The sequence below is a fragment of the Hemitrygon akajei genome, chromosome 3, assembly GCF_048418815.1.
Source record: "Hemitrygon akajei chromosome 3, sHemAka1.3, whole genome shotgun sequence".
Taxonomy (NCBI): domain Eukaryota; kingdom Metazoa; phylum Chordata; class Chondrichthyes; order Myliobatiformes; family Dasyatidae; genus Hemitrygon; species Hemitrygon akajei.
The window spans coordinates 15022388-15044346 of NC_133126.1; the positions used below are offsets into that span (position 1 = coordinate 15022388).

A 21959-nucleotide genomic window follows, 5' to 3' on the forward strand; every position below is an offset into this window, starting at 1 on the left:
GGAACCTATCAATCTCTGCCTTAAATACACCCAGTGACCTGGCCTCCAAAGCTGCATGTGGCAACAAATTCCACAAATTCACTACCCTTTTGCTAAAGAAATTTCCCCACATCTCTGTTTTGAATGGATGCCTCTCTACCCTGTGCCCTCTTGACCTAGACTCTCCCACCATGGGAAACATCCTTTCTGCATCTACTCTGTCTAGAGCCTTTCAACATTCAGAAGATTTCAATGAGATCCCCCCTCATCCCTCTGAATTCCAGTGAGTACAGACCCAGAGTCATCAAACATTCCTCAGATGATAGCCCTTTCATTCCTGGAATCATCCTTGTGAAATTCCTCTGGACCCTCTCCAACGCCAGCACATCTTTTCTAAGATGTGGGGTCCAAAACTGTTCCAATACTCAAGGTGAGGCGTAAACAGTGCTTTATAAAGCCCCAGCATCACATCCTTCCTCTTGGAATGAATGCTAACATGTATTCTAGACTTCTTGAACTGAATGCTAACATGACATTGCCTTCCTCACCCCTGACTCAACCTACGAGTTAACCTTCAGGGTGTTCTACACAAGAAGTCCCAAGTACCTCTGCATCTCAGATTCCTGGATTTTCTCCCCATTTAGAAAATAGTTCGCACATTGATTTCTACTACCAAAGTGCATGACCATGCATTTTCCAACATTGTAGACCATTTGCCACTTTATTGTCCATTCTCCTAATCTATCTAAGTACTTCTGCATCCTATTTGTTTCCTCAACATTGCCCGCCCCTCCACGAATCTTTGTATCATCTGCAAACTTGGCAACGAAGTCATCTATTCCATCATCTAAATCATCTACATACAGCATAAAAAGAAGTGGTCCCAACACCAACCCTTGCAGAACACCACTAGTCATTGGCAGCCAAGCAGAAAAGGATCCTTTTATTCCCACTGGCTGCCTCCTACTGATCAGCCAATGCTCTAACCATGTTAGTAACTTTCCTGTAATACCATGGGCTCTTAACTTGGTAAGCAGCCTCATGTGTGGCACCTTGTCAACAGCCTTCTGAAAGTACAAATATACAACATCTACTGCATCCCTTTTATCCATCCTACTTGTAATCTCCGCAAAGAATTCCAACAGGTTTGTCAGGCAGGGTTTTCCCTTAAGGAAACCATGCTGACTTTGTACTATCTTGTCCTGTGTCACCAAGTACTCCATCACCTCATCCTTAACAATTGACTCTAACATCTTCCCAACCATTGCGGTCAGGGTAACGGGTCTACCATTTCCTTTCTGCTGCCTTCCTCCTTTCTTAAAGAGTGGAGTGACATTTGCAATTTTCCAGTCCTCTGGCACCTTGCCAGAGTTCAATGATTTTTGAAAGATCATTTCTAATGCCACCACAATCTCTAACACTGTCTCTTTCAGAATCCTAGGGTGCAGTTCATCTGGTCCGGATGTCTTATGTACCTTTAGGTCTTTTAGCTTTTTGAGCACCTTCTCTCTTATAACAGTAACTGCACCCACTTCTCTTCCCTCACACACTACAACATCAGGCACACTGCTAGTGTCTTCCACAGTGAAGACTGATGCAAAATACTCATTTAGATCATCAACCATCTCCTTGTCCCGTTACTATTTCTCTTTAGCAGCCCTATATCCACTCACATTTCTCTTTTATTTTTAACATACCTGAAAAAACTTTTACTATCCATTTTGAAATTATTCACTAGCTTGCTTTCTTATTTCATCTTTTCCCTTCTAATGATTTTTAGTTGCTCTCTGTAGGTTTTAAAGAAGTTCCTAATCCTCTATCTTCCCACTAATTTTTGCTTTGTTGTATGCCCTTTCTTTTGCTTTTACAATATCTTTGACTTCCCTTGTCAGGCACAGTTGTACTATTTTACCATTTGAGTATTTCTTTTTTTTGGAATTCATATGTCCTTTCTCATTTTCCCCAGAAATTTGCACCATTGCTGCTCTGCTGACGTCCCTGCCAGCAGCTCCTTCCAATTTACTTTGGCCAACTCCTCTCTCATACCATTGTAATTTCCCATGCTTCACTGAAATACTGCTACATCAGACTTTACTTTCTCCCTATCAAATTTCAAGTTGAACTCAATCATATTGTGGTCACAGGTTCCTAAGGGTTCTTTTACCTTAAGCTCCCTAATCGCTTCTGGTTCATTACATAACACCCAATCTAGTAGGCTCAATGACAAACTGCTCTAAAAAGCTATCTCTTAGGCATTCAACAAACTCACTCTCTTAGGATCCATTACCAACCTGATTTTCCCAATCAACCTGCATAATAAAATCTCCCATGACTACCATAACATTGCCCTTTTGACTCACCTTTTCTCTTTCCTGTTGTAACCTGTGGTCCACCTCCCAGCCACTGTTGGGAAGTCTGTATAAACTGTAACTGCCATCGATGTCCTTTTACCCTTGCAGTTTCTTAACTCAACCCACAAGGATTCAACATCTTCCAATCCTAAGTCACATCTTTCTACTGATTTGATGCTATTCTTTACCAGTAGAGCCACACCAACCCCTCTGCCTACTTTCCTATCCCTCCAATATAACATGTAACCTTGGACATTCAGCTCCCAACTACAATCATCCTTCAGCCATGATTTGTTAGGGGTGGTGGTGTATTGGAATTGGGTTCACTGGCCACAAAGCCCTAAACTTAAACGGAGATTTTAATCCCCAACCGATATAGCTATCTACAGTACCCTCACTATGAGGCAATTATACTGTAACCACCTTTATAGACTGGCTTACTTCCCTGTCTAGTTGCAGTGACCAGGTATAACTGAAAAGAAAACAAATCATGCAAATCGAAGTGAGTAAGAGTGCTTTAGATAACTAGTGAGGTCTTAGAGGTCAGAATGATGGAGGCCAACTATCAGTGCATTGGAACTATCATGGCTAGAGATAATAAAGACATGGATCCGCATTGTAGTGTGAGCTGAGATGAGCTGAAAGTGGTTGGACAGTGTTTTTTTTTTGCAATGGAAATGGGAATAGGAGACGTTAGTGACCCCCAATTCCATTTTGTAGCTCTGACCTCTTTTTGAGAGTTTCTGCATTACAGTTGCTTGTGGTGAAAAGCTGAACTAGTATTATGGAAAAGCTGTTATGGTTCATAGCGTTTATAGTACGAGACAGCACAGAAACAAGCACTTCAGTCCTTGCTGACCAAGGCATACCAACCAAGATAGACCCATTTGCCACTCTTGGGCTTGTACTCTTCTAAACCTTTCCAATCCATGTACTTGTCCAACTTCCAGGTCTGCTCCACCATTTAATCATGGATGATTTATTTTCCCTCTCAATCCCATTCTCCTGCCTTCTCTTCTTTACTGAACACTGTTTAAAAAAAATTGCCAAACTTCCACACAAGAAAAATGGACATGAAATAGCTAACAGTCAGAGTATTTTGGGTGAATGTTATCAAGGAATGGAGAGGATGCCTACGGACGGATGTCAATTTAATGTAAGACACAGGCAAGTGAGAATCTCTTGCTGACTCTGCTCTATGTGTTCAATGAAGAGATCGTTTTGTCTCGTTCTATTTCAGCGGTGTTCTGATGGCTATCGACTGGACCGCTCATCGGGACAATGCAGAGGTGAGACACAGTTACTACTCCAGTTTATGTAGCATCTTTCCTGGGCACAGCAAGAACCAACAGACATCAATCTGGCTATTGAACACAGGGTATAGAACATTACAGCGTAGGTGTTGTGATCATCTACTAATTTACTCGAAGATCAATCTAACCCTTCACTCTTGCATTATCCTCCATTTTTCTACCATCTGTTTGGAGTGAAGGAGGATAAGGGGTGTATAAAATGATAAGAGGCATACACAGAGTGGACAGCCAGCAATTTATTCCTTGGGTAGTTATGGCTAATATGAGAAAGCATAATTTGAAGGTAATTAGGGATGTTAGAGTTGATTCTTTTTACACAGAGATTGGCGGGTGTGTGGAATACGCTGCCAAGGGTGGTGATAGAGGCAGGTGCAATAGGGGCACATGGATGAAAAATAAATGGAGGGCTATGTGGGAGGGAAGAGTTAGAGTGATCTTGGAGTAGGTTACGGGATCAGTACAACATCATGGGCCGAAGGGCCTGTAGTGTGTTGTACTGTTCTAGGTTCTCTATTCTATGTTCACTGCTGCCCGCTTTATGCTGGAGTGGAGACAGGGTTCTAAACCTCAGCCTGCTGCTGGTGCTAATGGCTGGCCAATGGGCCCTGTATCAGGAAGAGAGATGGAGCTACAGCCATACCAATGCTCACGTGTAGAGCTACTGGAAGAGAAATTGAAAAGCAAAATAGCAATGCTGAATATTGGAAACAAAAGCAGGAAATTCTCAGCAGGTCAGGCAGCATCTGCAGACAGAGAAACTAATGAAGGGCTGTTGAGCTGATGCTGAGATAGATCCTAAGATGTACTGAGACACATCATCAGTGGTGTAACTGGGACAATCAGATGTTTCAGGTCTTTTAACATCAGACACCCTCAGCCAGGCAACCCAGCTAGGGTTGACCAGGCCTTGGCTTGTGCCCCATCAACAATGATCCACATATCACACCTCTTGATCCATAGCCATCTCAGCAGGCTGTGTGATGGCCCTGATAGCTCTTTTCTGTGCAGCCCCTGTAATGCCAAGGGAAAAGTAGGCTCTGCAGAGCAAGTAGCCAGTAAAACCTCTAAACCACACCTCTGTAGAGTCACATTGCGTCCTTCAGCCCTGAAACTGCCCTACCAGCCCCTGATATTTGGCTTTCTTACACTCAAATGCCTCCTCATTCCAGACTTCCCAAACAATAACTATCTCCAGAACTGCTGCCTGATCTGCTGAGAATCTTCAACATTTCCTCCTTGGATACCAGAAGTTATGTATGCTGGTGAAGAAAGGTATTTATTTATATAGCAGCTTTCTCATCCTCTCCATACCATCCCACAGTGCTTTTTGCGCTGATGTGTATGTAGTAACTGGTAGAATTGAGGGATTGTGTGATCACAGGAAGTTCCTGCAAGCAGTGTAACAATGATGACCAGATGATCAGATTTTTAGTAATGTCAAATGAGAGAGTAGTAGTAGCCAGAACACTCAATATAACATATACTCTTTATGTTTGAGATGAAAGCATCACTGGTAAGGCTACCATTTATTGTTTCAAGTGATCTTTTACGTTCCATTGACAGACCAAATGTGCCAGGCATAACTGGTCTCTCAGTTGAATGTGTCATCAGAAAAATAACAGTGCAGCACGTCCTCACTATGGTGTTAGTCTAGACTTCTGTGCTTTAGCCTTAGTAAGTCATTAGAATAATTTAAGAACACAAAATGCTGGCAGAACTCAGCAGGCCAGACAGCATGTATGGGAGGAGGTAGTGACGACGTTTCAGGCCGAAACCCTTCATCAGGAGACTAATTTAAGGACTATTTAAGCTCGAGTGGAATACGTTTTTGCAAGTCTGTGGAAATGAGGCTGATGGGGAACTAGAACGAAAAGAGTTGAGGCCTCTGTAGATCTGCCCTGATCATAATGAATGTTGAGGCAGGCCTAAAGGACCAGGCACCCTACTCCCACTCCTATTTTCTTATGTTCTTGTGTTAGAAGTGAAACTCAGAGTTGACTCTGATGAAAATTGCTATCAACTGAGCCATGAATGACATCTTTATGAAGGGTGAAATGATTAAATAGTCCTCTGACAACGAATCAGAGTCAGCATAGCCTCTCAGCTGTGTTTTCTTGCTGCCCTTCTACAGATATTAATGAGTGCCAAACCATCCCAGATGCCTGCAAAGGGGACATGAGGTGCATTAATCACAATGGTGGATACCTGTGCCTGCCAAGGACTGCTGCACTCGTTTTGGCAAATGGACCATCCAATCCATCTTACCCCATGTCTTCACAATCAAGGTACTCAGAAACACAAAGTTCATCCGTCTACCAGCCGGCCTCCATTCCCAGGTATCCTGCCCGAGCTAGATCTCTGATCTGTCGTTTTGGTTACACTGTGGATGAAAACAACAACTGTGTGGGTAAGTGATCGTTTTAATTATCAAGGGCTTATTTGCCAAAAAATAAATTTACCTGCTCAGTTCCATGTTATCATGATTTTTAACTTGAAAGAAGTGGGGTATTGAGACGGAAGCATTTTAGCCATCATTATTTTACAGGTAAATCACTACTCAATAAGCCATAACCAGCAGACATATGGACCAACAGATGAAAAAAAGAACCAAAACTAAAGCAAATTGATTAGGGTTGTTGGATTTCTGTTTATTTTCTGATCCTTAGGGTTCCTCTGGGAATCAGGAATGACGATCAATCTTAATTCCAAGATTTCAGTTTATTTTACAGTACAATGAAACATACAAATACTGAGCAAGCTAAATAAAGAGCAGAGAAACGATGCTGAGGTGAATAGAGAAAAGAATAAAAATGGCACTTCTGAAAAATCTATCACTTTTATAGATAAGATAAGAGAAATTCCTTAGATAGAGATAAATTAGTTAATAGGCTAATTAAAACAATTACATCATATAGGTAAGGTACTAATGCTTAAACAATGAAAATGAGAAAAGGATAAACCATTAGTTTAGCTGCTATACTGCTTTCTGCCAGTGAGTGTGAAAAATACATGAGTTTGTTCAAAAGTACAAACCTTATAAAAATGTTATTAAGAAAAGACAGTGGCTTTCAACAGTATGGATGCAATGGACTAAATGACCCTCCTCTAATATTTTGAAAACGTAACATTAGAGTAACGATGCAAGTTTTGGTACATGATATATGAAGGCTTTGTCGCATCTTGATGTACTAAAAGAGGGAGAATTTTGTGCCAATGTTTCAAAGTGGAAGCCTTCCTCACCATAGAGGAGATAGACAAAGTTGCACACACTGCATACAGCGAGTCCAAGAATTAGAGAGTGCAGATAAAAATAAGAAATTTAAAGGAATAAAGAATAAAGTTAGGTCAAGTGAAGACAAGAGAAACTGCAGGTGCTAAAAGAAATGGAGGGTTTTAGTTTTTCACACCATTCATTCTCTGTAAACTCTAAAGTGCATGAAAATTCCATGAGTTCAACAGTTTCTGAGATACTTAAACCACCCCATCTGGCACCAACTAACATTCCGCCATCAAAGTTTCTTAGATCACATTTCTTCCCCATTCTGATGTTTGATCTGGCCGGCTGGTGGCACAATGGCATCAGCGCCGGACTCCGGCATCAACTACATCCTTTATGTTGTAGAATACGTATGTTGCTGAGAGCTTGTTCTTCCAGAAACATGTCTCCATGACAACATGCCATGCACCATGGACATGACACTCGGGCTTACTGTTTGTGACTGTCTACTGCTGTCATAATCTTATGTGCTACATGTGTCTTGTGCTGTGTGTGACTGTTGGTACTGTGTTTTGCACCCAAACTCCAGAGGAACGTTGTTTCATTTTGCTGCTTTCATGAGTATTCATGTATGATTGAATAACAATTAAACTTTAACGTGAAATCTCCTGTTTGTCTGCACCAAGACTATTAAAGAACTAAATTACGTGGTTTAATAACTTTCAGCAGCTGGAATACATCTATTGGGAATGGTAATTTATTGGTTTTATATAACCATGTAGGACAGTTCTCAGTTAACGCAGATGGGTGCTTTTTGAAGAGCTGCAGGTAAATTCTTCCTCTGAGGATTCAGCTCAGGAAAATGAGCTGATGAGGCAATAGTTGCTGGTGATGAAATGTCTTCTCAAAGTGAACAATTCAAGGTATTAGTCATGCTAGCAATAGGTTGAAACACAAGAAGACCAGATCAGGTGAGGACAACAGGTTTCCTTCTTTAAAAGACACGATTAACCTGTTGGATTTTTGTACGGTTCTGTTGCTCATTAGAGCACTGATGCAAGTTGGGATTGGTTTAGTTATCTTTCGTAGATTACCGGTCTCCGTGACTGTGAGCAAATTATTTAGTGTTTATTAACTATTTTTCCAATGCCTAAAGGAATTCAGTCATTCACAATTTCACCTTTTGAATAAAAACCACCATGTATCCAATTCTCTCTGAATAATATAATTTATCGACATACACTTGGGAAGCAAAGGGCAGACCTGGAATAAGCATTTCAAATACATGTTTCAGTGAAGGGAAAGGTGGATCCAAATTGCCAGACAGAAAAAAAATATGGCTCCAAAGTAATTGGTATAATTTGGAAGAAATGACCGAAGTTGGCACTTAACACATGAGAGAAATAAAATGTAAAGCGCATTCACTGCAAAACTGAATGAAGCCAAGGCAGCAGGCTCATTCAAGGCAATTTAACAGTAGAAATGTCTAGGATACAAATGAGATTTTATCCAGAAACATTTTTCTTCAAAACAGGGGTGCAGTGCAGGGAAGGGTGTTGGGTAACCCTCCCGACCATTGAGGACACCTGAAATATTCAATGCCTGATGGAGGCAGCATCCATCACTAGGGACCCTCAGGACATGCCCTCATGTTGTTAATATCATCAGGGAGCCTGAAAGGAAACACTCAATGATTTGACTATAAGACAGAAGAGCACAATCAGGCCATTCAGCCCATCGATTCAGGAATAGCTTCTTCTTATCCATCATCAGATTTACGAATGGTCTGAGCACCCATGAACACTACCTCGTTGGGTTCTTTGCACTACGTGGCTGCCACAAAACAACACATTTCACACTGTGATAATGAACCTGATCTGATTCTGATTTTATTTAAGCACAGCTAATACGTTGTGAGATTAACATCCTTGTTGATTTCCTTCTCAGTATGTTACCATCATTAGAAGATCAGATCATCATGGCAGGTGCCCAGTTTAATCACTGGCATCCATTTAACACAGCTGAGAGTCTTGTTAGACCAGTCCATAAGCACTTGAGTCATAGGCATTGGACCGGAAAGCCCAGAACTATTAGAGTGTCAGATTTCCATCACTACAGGGCATTAATTCATTTCTATGAAAATGTCAAAGGCTAATTTTTGACTTTTAACAAACTTCTCATCTTTGTAACGATCAAAATGAATTCAAATTCTCAAATTGTTGATGAGATTTAATGTCACAGACCCTGGATTGTTGATGCAGCCAAGCTGACATAAGGTAATTAGGCAATGCTTCTTTAAAAATTCATTTTGTCTGGAATTTTAAAGCCATCTAGATGAGTACACAGGTGGGAGGAGTTCAGAGGGCTATGGGAACTAGTTCACTGGACAACACAGTTGGCATGGATGAGTTGGGTTAAAGAACCATGACTCTGAGTCCGGATTTCACTACAAACACTTATATTTATTGTCTACCTATAATTGCCCTTTGGGCAGGTGGTGGTGAGGTGCCATTTGAACTCCTATACTCCATCTGATGAAAGTGTTCCCATGGTACTGTTGAGTGGGGTGTTCCAGGATTTAAAGAACAAACAATACAATATCAAAGTTCAAAGTAAATTTGTTATCAAAGTACATTTATGTCACCACATACAATCCTGAGAATCATTTTCTTGCAGGTTTTCACAGTAAATACAAAGAAGTACAATACTTTCAATGACAAACTGCACACCACAAAGACAAATGGCCAATGTGCAAAAGACAATGAACTGTGCACGCACAAAAAAGAAAGGAAATAATAAGAATAATAAATAAATAGGCATTAAATTTCGAGAACATGAGCTGTAGAGCTCTTAAAAGTGAATCCATAAGTTCAGGAATCAGTTCAGTGTTCCGGTGAGTAAAGTTGTCTCCTCTGGTTCAAGAGCCTTATATTTGTAGGGTAATTGTTCCTGAACCTGGTGGTGTGGGACCTGAGACTCCTGTACCTCCTTCCTGATAGCAGCAGCAAAAAGAAAGCATGACCTGGATGGTGGGTGTCCTTGATATTTCTAAGCTCCAATAGTCCCTATCTTGGACAGAAATATTGGAAGGAGGTACTGGCAAACACGTCTGCTGCCATTGCCTATCTTGATGGAAGATATCATGGATTTGGGAGATGTTGTCAAAGCAACCTAATTGTAATTAGGTTTGCAGGTAGTACTCATTGCAGACAGCGAGTGTGGTGGGAATGAATGTTCAGACTGGTCAGTGGATATTGAGTTTGTTAGGAGTACTGTTGGAACTGAATTCATCCAGTATGAATGGAGACCATTCAATCACACTTCCGACTTGCAGATGGTCAAAGACCCTTGGGTGAGTCAGTTGGTGCAATTAAGAAATAGTGATCTCTAATTTTTTAACTAAAACATGCCAAAGTCAGCATTCAATGCACACTTATAATTGCCCTTGAGAAGATGATAGTTGTTATGTTCCATAACTTCAAAACATTAAGCTAACTCAAACAAAGACACAGGAGTCAAAAATGCAGGTCTAATTTTGAGTTTACTTTGAGCGAGGCACGCACGTATCATGTGGTAGGGTGACGGTGTATGCAATTTACTTATTTATACGGATAAGACCATAAGGCCAGGAGACATACCCCATACACCTGCCTTCTCGCCATATCCTTTCATGCCCTGATCAATCAGGATCTGATCAACTTTCACTTAAATATACGCAGCACAGAGTTGGCTTCCATTGCAGTCTGAGGCACAGCATTCCACAGAGTCACTACTCCCTGGCTAAAAAATTTCTCCTTGCCTCTGTTTTAAAGGGTCTCCCCTCTACTTTGAGTCTGTGTCCTCTATTTCTGGACACTCCCACCATAGGGAACATCCTCTCCATATCCACACTATCTACTCCTTTCAACATTCAGTATGTTTCAATGAGATCCTCCCACATCCTTCTATAATCCAGTGAATACAGGCCCACAAATGTTCCACACATGTTAACCCCTTCATTCCCAGAATCATACTTGTGAACAACTACTAGACTCTCTCCAACGACAACACATCCTTTCGGAGATATGTGGCCCAAAACTGTTGACGATACACCAAGTGTGACTTGACTACTGTCTTATAAAGGCTCAGCATTACCTACTTGCCTTTAATCTCTATTGCCCTTGAAGTAAATGCCAACATTGCATTTGCCTCCTTTACCATAGAACTTTATTAAATTATCCTTCTGGGTGTTTTGCACGAGGACTCCTAAGTCCCTCTGCACCTCTGATGTTTGAATCTTCTCCCCATTTAGATAATAGTCCACACTATTGTTCTTTTGACCAAAATACATTATCCTATATTTCCCAACATTGTATTCCATCTGCCACTTTTTTTGCCGATTTTTCCAATTTGTCTAAGTCCTTCTGCACTACCTACCCCTCCACCTATCTTCATATCATCGACAAACTTTGCCACAAAGCCATTAATTCCATTATCTAAATCATTGACAAACAATGGGAAAAGCAGTGCCCCAATACTGAACCCCGAGGAACGCCACTAGTCACTGGCATCAAACCAGAAAAGGCCCCTTTATTCCCATTGGCTGCCTCCTGCCTGTCAGCCATTCCACTATCCATAGCAGTACTTTTCCTGTAACGACATAGGATTTTATCCTGGTAAGCAGCCTCGTGTGTGGCTCCTTATCAAACGCCTTCTGAAAGTCAAAGTAAATGACATCCACTGCCTCTCCCTTGTCCATCCTGCTTGTTACGTCCTCGAAGAACTCTAACTGATTTGTTAGGCAAGATTTCCCTTTACAGAAACCATGCTGACTTTGACTTATTTTACCATTAGTCTCCAAGTACCCTGAAACCTCATGCTTAATAATATACTCCAACATTTTCCTAACCACCAAGGTTAAGCTAACTAGTCTATACTTTCTTTTATTTTGCCTTCCTCTCTTCTTAAAGAGTGGAGTGACATTTGAAATCTTCCAGTCCTCTGGGACCATGCCAGGATCAAGTGATTCTTGAAATGATCATGACCAATGCATCCATTATCTCTTTAGAAACCTCTCTCATGACTCTGGGATGTAGTCCATCTGCCCCAGGTGACTTATCTACCTTAAGAAGTTTGTAATGGCACTCACTCCTGCTCCCTGACACTCACAGACCTCTGGCACACTGCTAGTGTCTTCCACAGTAAGACAGATGCAAAGTACCCATTAAGTTCATCTGCTATTTCTTTGTCCCCCATAACTACCTCACCAACATCATTTTCCCGTGGTCCAGTATCAATCCTTACCTCCCTTTTACTCTTTATATTACTGAAAAACTTCTGCTATCCTGCTTTATATTATTGGCTAGTTTGCCCTCATATTTCATCTTTTCCCTTCATATAGCTTTTTTAGTAGCTTTTTGTTGGATTTTAAAAGCTTCCCAATCATCCAATTTCCCACTCACTTTTGCTACTTTATATGCCCTTTCCTGAGCTTTTATGCAGCTCTTTACTTCCCTTGTCAGCTACAGTTTTCTACCAGTGCCATTTGAGAATCTCTTCCTCTGTGGGACATATCTCTTCTGTGTCTTATGAACTACCCTCAGAAACTTCAGCCATTTCTTCGCTGCTGTCATCCCTGCCAGTATCCTCCTCCAATCCACCTCGGCAAACTCCTCTCTCATGCCTCTGTAATTCTCTTTATTACATTGTGATACTGATACATGTGAGTTATGCTTCTCTCCCTCTCAAATTGCAGTATGAATTCAATCATATTATGATCACTGCCTCCTAAGGGTTCCTTTATGTTAAGCTCCCTATTAAGATCTGGGTTATTACAAAACACCCGATCTAAGATAGCCTCTCCCCAAGTAGGCTCAAGCACAAGCTGTTCTAAAAAGCCATCTCGTAGGCATTCAACAAATTCCCTATCTTGCGATCTGACACCAACCTGATTTTCCTAATCCCTGTGCATATTGAAGTCCCCCATTACAGTTATGTCATTACCTTAATTACATGCCTTTTCCAGCTCCCTTTGCAATCTTAACCCCATATTTTGACAGCAAACACGAGGAAATCTGCAGATGCTGGAAATTCAAACAACAACATACACACAAAATGCTGGTGGAACACAGCAGGCTAGGCAGCATCTATAGGGAGAAGCGGTGTCGACGTTTCGGGCCGAGTCCCTTCGTCAGGACTAACCGAAAGGAAAGATACTAAGAGATTTGAAAGTAGTGGGAGGAGGGGGAAATGCGAAATGATAGGAGAAGACCGGAGGGGGTGGGATGAAGCTAAGAGCTAGAAAGGTGATTGGCGAAAGTGATACAGAGCTGGAGAAGGGAAAGGATCATGGGACGGGAGGCCTCAGGAGAAAGAAAGGAGGGGGGGGAGCACCAGAGGGAGATGGAGAACAGGCAAACAACTAAATATGTCAGGGATGGGGTAAGAAGGGGAGGAGGGGCATTAACGGAAGTTAGAGAAGTCAATGTTCATGCCATCAGGTTGGAGGCTACCCAGCCGGTATATAAGGTGTTGTTCCTCCAACCTGAGTTTGGATTCATTTTGACAATAGAGGAGGCCATGAATAGACATATCAGAATGGGAATGGGACGTGGAATTAAAATGTGTGGCCACTGGGAGATCCTGCTTTTTCTGGCGGACCGAGCGTAGGTGTTCAGCGAAACGGTCTCCCAGTCTGCGTCGGGTCTCGCCAATATATAAAAGGCCACACCGGGAGCACCGAACGCAGTATATCACACCAGCCGACTCACAGGTGAAGTGTCGCCTCACCTGGAAGGACTGTCTGGGGCCCTGAATGGTGGTGAGGGAGGAAGTGTAAGGGTGGGTGTAGCACTTGTTCCGTTTACAAGGATAAGTTTTGACTATTTTGACTACTATTTGGAGTCTAATTTGGAGACTACTATAATGGTTTTTTTACTTGCGCAATTTCTTAACCCCTCCCACAAAAATTCAACATTCTTTGTCACCTCTTTCTAAAGATGTAATTCCACCTCTTACCAACAGAGCCACACCATCACTTATGTCTTCCCGCCTGTCCTTCGATGTTAAGCTCCCAACTATGGCCTTCTTTCAGCCACAACTCAAATGATGCCCACGATGTCATACCAACCAATCTCTAATTGCCCCATGAGTTTGTCCACCTTATTCCGAGTGCTACACACATTTAAATGCAGCACCTTCAGACCTGCATTCTTCGCCCTTTTGAATTTTGCCTCTGTGGTACAACTTAACTGTTTCTTCAGTCTGCATTTGTACCCAATCATTGGCTTGTCCTTCTTTACATTCATGTTATACTCATTAACTACTTGTAAACCTGCTGGCTCATTCTCGCCCTATCCCCATCCCCCTGCCCTGTTAGTTTGAACCGCTCCCAACAGCTCTAGTAAATCTGCCCGCAAGTGTATTGATCCCCCTTGGATTCAATTGTAACCTGTCCCTGTAATTAATTATTTAGAAGCTGTAATGAATTATTTTAAATGAACAAGTATGCTTAATCAACAACATATCTACAAGATTACTCAAATATTACTTAAATATTAAACACACAACAGTAATGAGTTGCTTTCTTGATGGGCTGTTGCCCTTTAGGTGATGTTTTTCCAACCACTGCGAGGATGAGGGTTCCAGCATTTAGTACCGGTGACAGATTTTCAAAAGAAAGTCTAATGCTCACTGATAATAATTCGTAGATGGTGCTGTTCCCCAAGTTTTCCTTTGTATTTGTACTCCCAAGCTGTAGGAATCAAGGGTTTGGGGAGTGTGATCAAATGAGTTATGGCAAATTCCTGTATTGCATTTTGTATGAGATATCTAAAGAAGTCACTTTGTACCAGTAGTTGAGCGAGTCCAGGTTAGGCTGCTGGGCTGAGTGCCAATCAAGCAGGCTCCTTTCGCAAAAGTAATTTTCTATTTATTTGCCCAAGAATATTTACTTAACTTGTTGGCCATCAAGTTCAGGGATGAAAGGAAATTTTAACCAACACCATTCAGTAAAATAAATAGTGTACATATTGAATAAGTGTGTTGAGGCTGCATAAAGTCAGAATCAGAATCAGGTTTAATATCACCGGCATGTGACTAAATCTATGAATTACTAATATATATACTTCCGGTTTATGATGGCGTCACTGAAGTTGTGCAACAGCTTACTGGTAGTTCGAGACCAAAGGAATTTGATTAAAACCATTACTAATAACAGTTTTTTTGAAGTAAGTTGAGGTAAACTATCACCACAGAGAGGAGATGTGCCCTGCTGGTGTGCTGCAAAATCCACGCACTTGGGAGTTGGAGTTGTGCTGGCTGGAGTGAATGATTCGGAGAGGTGAAGACGAGGCAAGGGTGGATTGATCTAAGTGCCGAGCAGATTTGGAGATGTCAAGAATGGCCAATCGGCAAATCACTTGGAGGCACATTCTCGGCCTGAAGCGGTTTGCTCTGGCAGGACCCGGGTCCTAATGAGGGCACAACCCACCATTTGGACAATTTAAATGCTGGCTCCTCTCTTCATAGCTCTAAAGCTGTGAGACTGTCCCCAGCTGCTCTGCTTCCTGTCTGTGAACTTTGCAGCGATTTGCCCCACTAATATGATGAACCGAACTAATATGATGAAAGTAGGCTTTGGGCCTACTCCGGGAATTTGGATTAAAGGACTCAATTCGGTTTGGAATGCTGTTGTGCTCGCATCTATTGTTTGCATGACTTGCTTTTTTTTCTCTTTCTGTGCGCATTGGGGGTTGGTTTTTATTTTTTTTAAATTGCATTCTGTTGTGTTTCTTGCCTTGTGGCTGCTTTTGAGTAAACAAATCTCAAGGTTGTATAATTTATACATTCTTTGATAATAAACATTAAATAGTTAAATTAAATAAGTAGTCCAAAAGAGTAGTGAGGTAGTGTTCATGGGTTCAATGTCCATTCAGAAATCTGCTGTCAGAGGGGAAGACTCTGTTTTTGAATCATTTAATGTGTGCCTTTTGGTTTCTGTACCTCCTTCCTCCTGGTAGCAATTACTTTCAGAAAGCCTTTGATAAGGTCCCACATAGGAGATTAGTGGGTAAAATTAGGGCACATGGTATTGGGGGCAGAGTACTGACATGGATTGAAAATTGGCTGGCTGATGGGAAACAAAGTAGTGATTAACGGGTCCCTTTCGGAATGACAGGCTGTGACCAGTGGGGTACCACAAGGTTCGGTGCTGGGACTGCAGCTGTTTACAATATACATTAATGATTTAGATGAAGGGATTAAAAGTAACATTAGCAAATTTGCCGATGACACAAAGCTGGGTGGCAGTGTGAAATGTCAGGAGGATGTTATGAGAATGCAGGGTAACTGGGACAGGCTAGGTGAGTGGGCGAATGTATGGCAGATGCAGTTTAATGTGGATAAATGTGAGATTATCCACTTTGGTGGCAAGAACAGGAAGGCAGAATACTATCTAAATAGAGTCAAGTTAGGAAAAGGGGAAGTACAACGAGATCTAGGTGTTCTTGTACATCAGTCAATGAAAGCAAGCATGCAGGTACAGCAGGCAGTGAAGAAAGCTAATGGCATGCTGGCCTTTATAACAAGAGGAATTGAGTATAGGAGTAAAGAGGTCCTTCTGCAGCTGTACAGGGCCCTGGTGAGACCCCACCTGGAGTATTGTGTTCAGTTTTGGTCTCCAAATTTGAGGAAGGACATTCTTGCTATTGAGGGAGTGCAGCATAGGTTCACAAGGTTAATTCCCGGAATGGCGGGACTGTCATATGTTGAAAGATTGGAGCGACTAGGCTTGTATACACTGGAATTTAGAAGGATGAGAGGGGTCTGATTGAAACATATAAGATTATTAAGGGATTGGACACGCTGGAGGCAGGAAGCATGTTCCCACTGATGGGTGAGTCCAGAACTTAAGGCCCAAAACACAAAAATACGACTGCAGATGCTGTGGATCAAAGAATACATACACGACGCTGGAAGAACTCAGCAGGTCAGGCAGCATCCGTGAGAAAAGAGTAGCCAACGTTTCAGGCCGAGACCCTTCATCAGGAATGGGGGGGAAGAGAGGGCCGAAGCCCAGTAATAGAGATAGGGGTGGGGGAAGGGCTAGAGGCGCCAGGTGGAAAACCAATCAGAGGAAGGATAAAGGGGGGAGGGGATAAGCATGAAAGAACTGTAGAGGTAAAGGAGCAGAAAGTTGAAAGGGGAGAGAGGCAGAGAGGGACCTGGGATAGGGGAAGGGGGCGGGGGAGGGAATTACTGGAAATTGGAGAATTCAATGTTCATACCACTAGGCTGGAGGCTACCCAGACGGTAAATGAGGTTTTGCTCCTCCAACCTGAGTTTGGCCTCATCATGGCAGTAAAGGAGGCCATGTATGGACATATCTAGATGGGAATGAGATGCAGAGTTGAAGTGGGTGGCAACCGGGAGGTCCTGTCTATTGTGACGGATGGAGTGTAGGTGCTCGACGAAGCAGTCCCCCAACCTGCGTCGGGTCTCGCCGATGTAGAGGAGGCCGCATCGGGAGCACCGGATGCAATAGACGACTCCAGCAGACTCGCAGATGAAGTGTTGCCTCACCTGGAAGGACTGTCTGGGGCCCGGAATGGTGGTAAGGGGGGAACTAAAGGCCACAGTTCAAGAATAAGAGGTAGGCCATTTAGAACAGAGATGCGGAAAAACTTTTTCACCCAGAGAGTGGTGGATCTGTGGAATGCTCTGCCCCAGAAGGCAGTGGAGGCCAAGTCTCTGGATGCTTTCAAGAGAGAGTTAGACAGAGCTCTTATAGATAGCGGGGTCAAGGGATATGGGGAGAGGGCAGGAACAGGGTACTGATTGTGTATGATCAGCCATGATCAGAGTGAATGGCGGTGCTGGCTAGAAGGGCCAAATGGCCTATTCCTGCACCTACTGTCTGTTGTCTATTGAGAAGAGGACTTGTCCTGAGTGATGGGGGTCCTTAATGATGGAAGCAGCATTTTTGAGGCCTTGCTCCTTGAACATGATCTGGATGCTACAGAGGCTATTGCCCATGATGGAGCTGACTGAATTCATAACTTTCAGCAGCTTCTTCCGATTCTGTGCATTAGCCCCCCACCCCCACACCCCCATACCAGATAGCGGTGCAGCCAGTTAAAATGCTCTTCGTGGTACATCCGAAGAATTCTGCCGGTGTCTTTGGTGACATATCAAATTTCCTCAAACTCCTAACGAAGTATAGCCGCTGTCATGTCTTTGTTGCACCAATATGTTGGGCCCAGGATAGATCCTCAGAGGTGTTGACACCCAGAAACTTGAAATTGCTCACTCTTTCCACTTCTGATCCCTCGATTGAGGACTGGTGTATGTTGCCTCATCTTACCCTTTCTGAAGTCCACTATCAGTTCTTTAGTCTTACTGGCATTGAATGGAAGGTTGGTGCTGTGACACCACTCAGCTAGCTGATATATCTTGCTGCTGTTTGCCTTCTCGTCATCATCTGAAATTCTGCCAACAATGGTTGTGTTGTCAACAAATTTATAGATTGCATTTGAGTTGTATGTAGCTACACAGTCATGGGTACAGAGAGAGTAGAGCAGTGGGCTAAGCATATATCCTTGAGGTGCACCAGTGGTGATTGTCACCAAGATGGAGATGTTATTTCTGATTCTGGTGGGGAAGGCAAGGATCCATTTGTAGAGGGAGGTACAAAAGTGAATTATAGGAATTATTGTGCTAAACGCTGAGCTATATTCAATAAGCAGCATCCTGACATAAGTATTAGTATTGTCCAGGTGACCAAAGGCTGCGTGAAGAGCCAAAGAGGTCACATCCACTGTTGATCCATTGTGGTGATAGGTCACGTGAAGTCGAGTGAGAATAAAGGAGGCTAAAAGGATGAAAAGGAGATTACCACTGAGATCTTCTTATCATCTACATAACATAGAGTAGGTAGGAAATGAATACATTGGCTTTAGGTTTGGGTATTTTGATCCTCCACAATATTCTGCGTGGGAATTTAAACTGGAGGTGGTAGTGTTTTTTTTACGAGGTCGAGTTGTGAGCTCAACATCAACCCGGCACAGATGGAGAGCGTGCTCAGGAGCGGTCTGTCACTGGATCGAACTCGGGAACCTCCATTCTTGAGCCCGGCGCTGATCTCACTGCGCCACCAGCCAACCTTTGATCAGAATGAAATTGAGATTAGAGGGGTTACAGTAAGTACCACGGGCAGAATGATATTTCCTATGTAGAATACTCACTTTATGAGGAAAATTGTTCACTTTACATTCAGATTCATTTATTTATCACACATAGACTGAAAGGCCTTTTTTTACATTTTCAACCAGCACAACCCAAGGATGTAGTGGAGGCAGCCTGCAAGTATCACTACATATTTCAACGCCAACTGCGCGTGTCCACAATTCTCAGGAGAACAACTCAGGCAATGTCAACACAACAACAGCAACACAAGCCCCTTTCCTCCTTCCTACCCACCAATCCACACTCACATAAGAACAAGCCTTCAACCCCAAGGCAGGCCACCTCCAGAGTCCTTGGCCCGGACTCTAAGACTCACAGACAACAGGCCTCTAACTTCCAGATCCGCTGACCTTGGGGTTTCAACTATTGGGCTTCGACTTCTGGACTCACTGACCTCAGTCGTAGACCTTCGGGCCTAGACTTACTGCCTTGAGCTTTGATTTTTAACCTCTGGCATCAACCCAGGACACAACGATCATGAACTTTGAACTCTGGACTCACACAGACCTCTGATTCTAGGGCTCGCCAACCTGTGAGATCATCTGCCCTCATTCATGGGCCCTGATGGCCTAACATCCATCCATGAGGATCACTGGCTTCCTGCCATGGAGCACTCCAGTTTTGGTGTCACCTGCAAGCTTACTAATCATGCAAATTCAAAGTACGGCAGATTCTATTACATATACATAAATTCATACTGTATATGTCACCATATTCTGTACAACCCTGAGATTCATTTTCCTGTGGGCATACTCAGAAAATCTATAGAATTGTAACTATAACAGGATCAATGAAAGATCAACCAGAGTGCAGGAGACAACAAACTGTGCAACTGCAAATATAAATGAATAGCAATAAGCAACGAGAACTTGAGATAACAAGGTAGTCATTGGCTGTGGGAATGGATGGCCAAGTGAGTGTAGTTATCCTCCTTTGTTCAAGAGCCTGATGGCTGTGGCGTAGTAACTGTTCTTGAACCTGGTGGTGTGAGTCCTGAGGCTCCTGTATCTTCTACCTGATGGCAGCATTGAGAGAAGAGCATGCCATCTACATGCTCTTTCAAATCATTGAAGTGCGTGATGAACAGAGGACCCTGCACCAAATCCTACCGCACTCCTCTGGTTACAGACTTTCAATCATTTTGCTTGGATAAGGTAGAATATAATAATAATGATTATAATATTAATAATTACTTATATATAGAGTACTTTTCATACAGATACAGTTCAATGAGATAGAATGCAAACATGAAAATAAAAGACAAAACCATGTTAGTTAAAAGCAAGATTAAGTAAATAGGTTTTGAGCTGGTGTTTAAAAGGATCAACTGAGTCTGCATCCTTTATACTTTTAAGTACTGAATTCCACATTTTAGGAGTGTACTTCAAAAAAGCTGACCTGTCAATTATCTTTTGAGAGAGACTGTTTAAGTTTAAGAGACTGGCAGAAGAAGATGTAAGAGCTCGAGTTCTCAGTGGACTGTGGATTCCAGTTAATTGGGCACATCGGGACCAGTACATTTTGGCCCAATTAAACAGCGACCACAATTAGCCAAAGTTTCAGGGAAATAGTTTAAAAAGACAAACTACATTTAACTGAGTAACAAATTATGTATTTATATGAAGTACAGAAAAAATTAGAACATTACTAATAGCACTACAGTGCTATAAAATTGTGTTATAGTTCCTAATAGTTATCAACAGAGAAATTCATCCAGTGTACACAATGAACAAAATCAGTGCAGGCACTTAGTGTAGATAATAGACTGCCTTCATACAGTGCAATCAACAACTGCATTTTGCAAATCTTAACTTTCATAGTAACATTCAAGATGATTGTTGATGCCTTCGAATTATTCGTAGTTCCTAACTTGTTGAAATCTTTTTATTTTCACTTGTGGCTGTTTCTGGCGTCTCCAAACCTGAATGTTTGAAACCGCAGTGAGCAAAGCAATTCAGAATTGTCTTACTGCTTATTTCTCACCAACTATCAATGACAAGAATTGCTGCTTTTTGAACACAAATACATGCAACTGACGATTTAAAAACTACTTGGTCTAAGTATGGTGTACATTCTAATAGCCACACAACTGCGCATGATTGAAGTTCATCAAAACTTGTTCAGCAACGGTCTCTCGCACCAACTAAGTAGCATAGTGTCCCAAAATACAAAGGGAATCCAGCAATTTTCTCAAATAGATTTTGTTCCTTAAGACTTGTTCCAAATAAGCAGCCCTGTTCAACCGATGGCTCAATTAACAGGAATGTATAATTCCAAGGGAGTGTTTGTTTCCAAGTTCAGAAAGTATAACCTTGTGAAGAAGAAGTGCTGGTTACAGAGGTCTCATCATAACATCTCAAAATTCCAACCTCTTATAACACTTCATGTTCAAGAGGACTTAGATTCTAGCTTCATTAACTGGATACCCAAACTTCCATGTCCCATGGACCAACAGCATTAAGCAGGGGCAAGGGAAAATCTGCAGATGCTGGAGATCAGAGTAACACACAAAATGCTGGAGGAACTCAGCCAGCCAGGCAGCATTTATGGAAACGAGTAAACAGTCGACATTTCAGGTTGAGACTGTTCATTAGTCCTGATGAAGGGCCTCAGCCTGAAACATTGACTGTTTATTCTTTTTCACTAAACACGGACCCCAAGTTGGGAACCCCTTACCTAGAGGTTGTTGCCCATAAACATAAGAATGATTAAAGATCCAATTTTTTTATGAAGATAAATATTTTCAGCATCCATTTAAATCAATACTCTGAGAAACATTTGGCTATGTAATAAATTTCTAAACATAGCTTTGGACTGATGTAATTTGACTATTACACAGAGTCACAGATGAATATTTGTGGCCTCAATGTGGCTATT

The 21959-nt window shown here is 42.1% G+C and overlaps 1 protein-coding gene across 1 annotated transcript in view; it reads left to right on the plus strand.

Annotated features, from left to right (window-relative positions):
- fbln5 (fibulin 5) overlaps nucleotides 1-21959 on the plus strand; it is a 120385-nt gene that overhangs the window by 17749 nt on the left and 80677 nt on the right. Inside the window, exons 3-4 of the mRNA XM_073039221.1 lie at nucleotides 3571-3619; nucleotides 5775-6050. Coding sequence (XP_072895322.1) covers nucleotides 3571-3619; nucleotides 5775-6050 — 325 coding nt within the window. The remainder of the gene's footprint in view (nucleotides 1-3570; nucleotides 3620-5774; nucleotides 6051-21959) is intronic.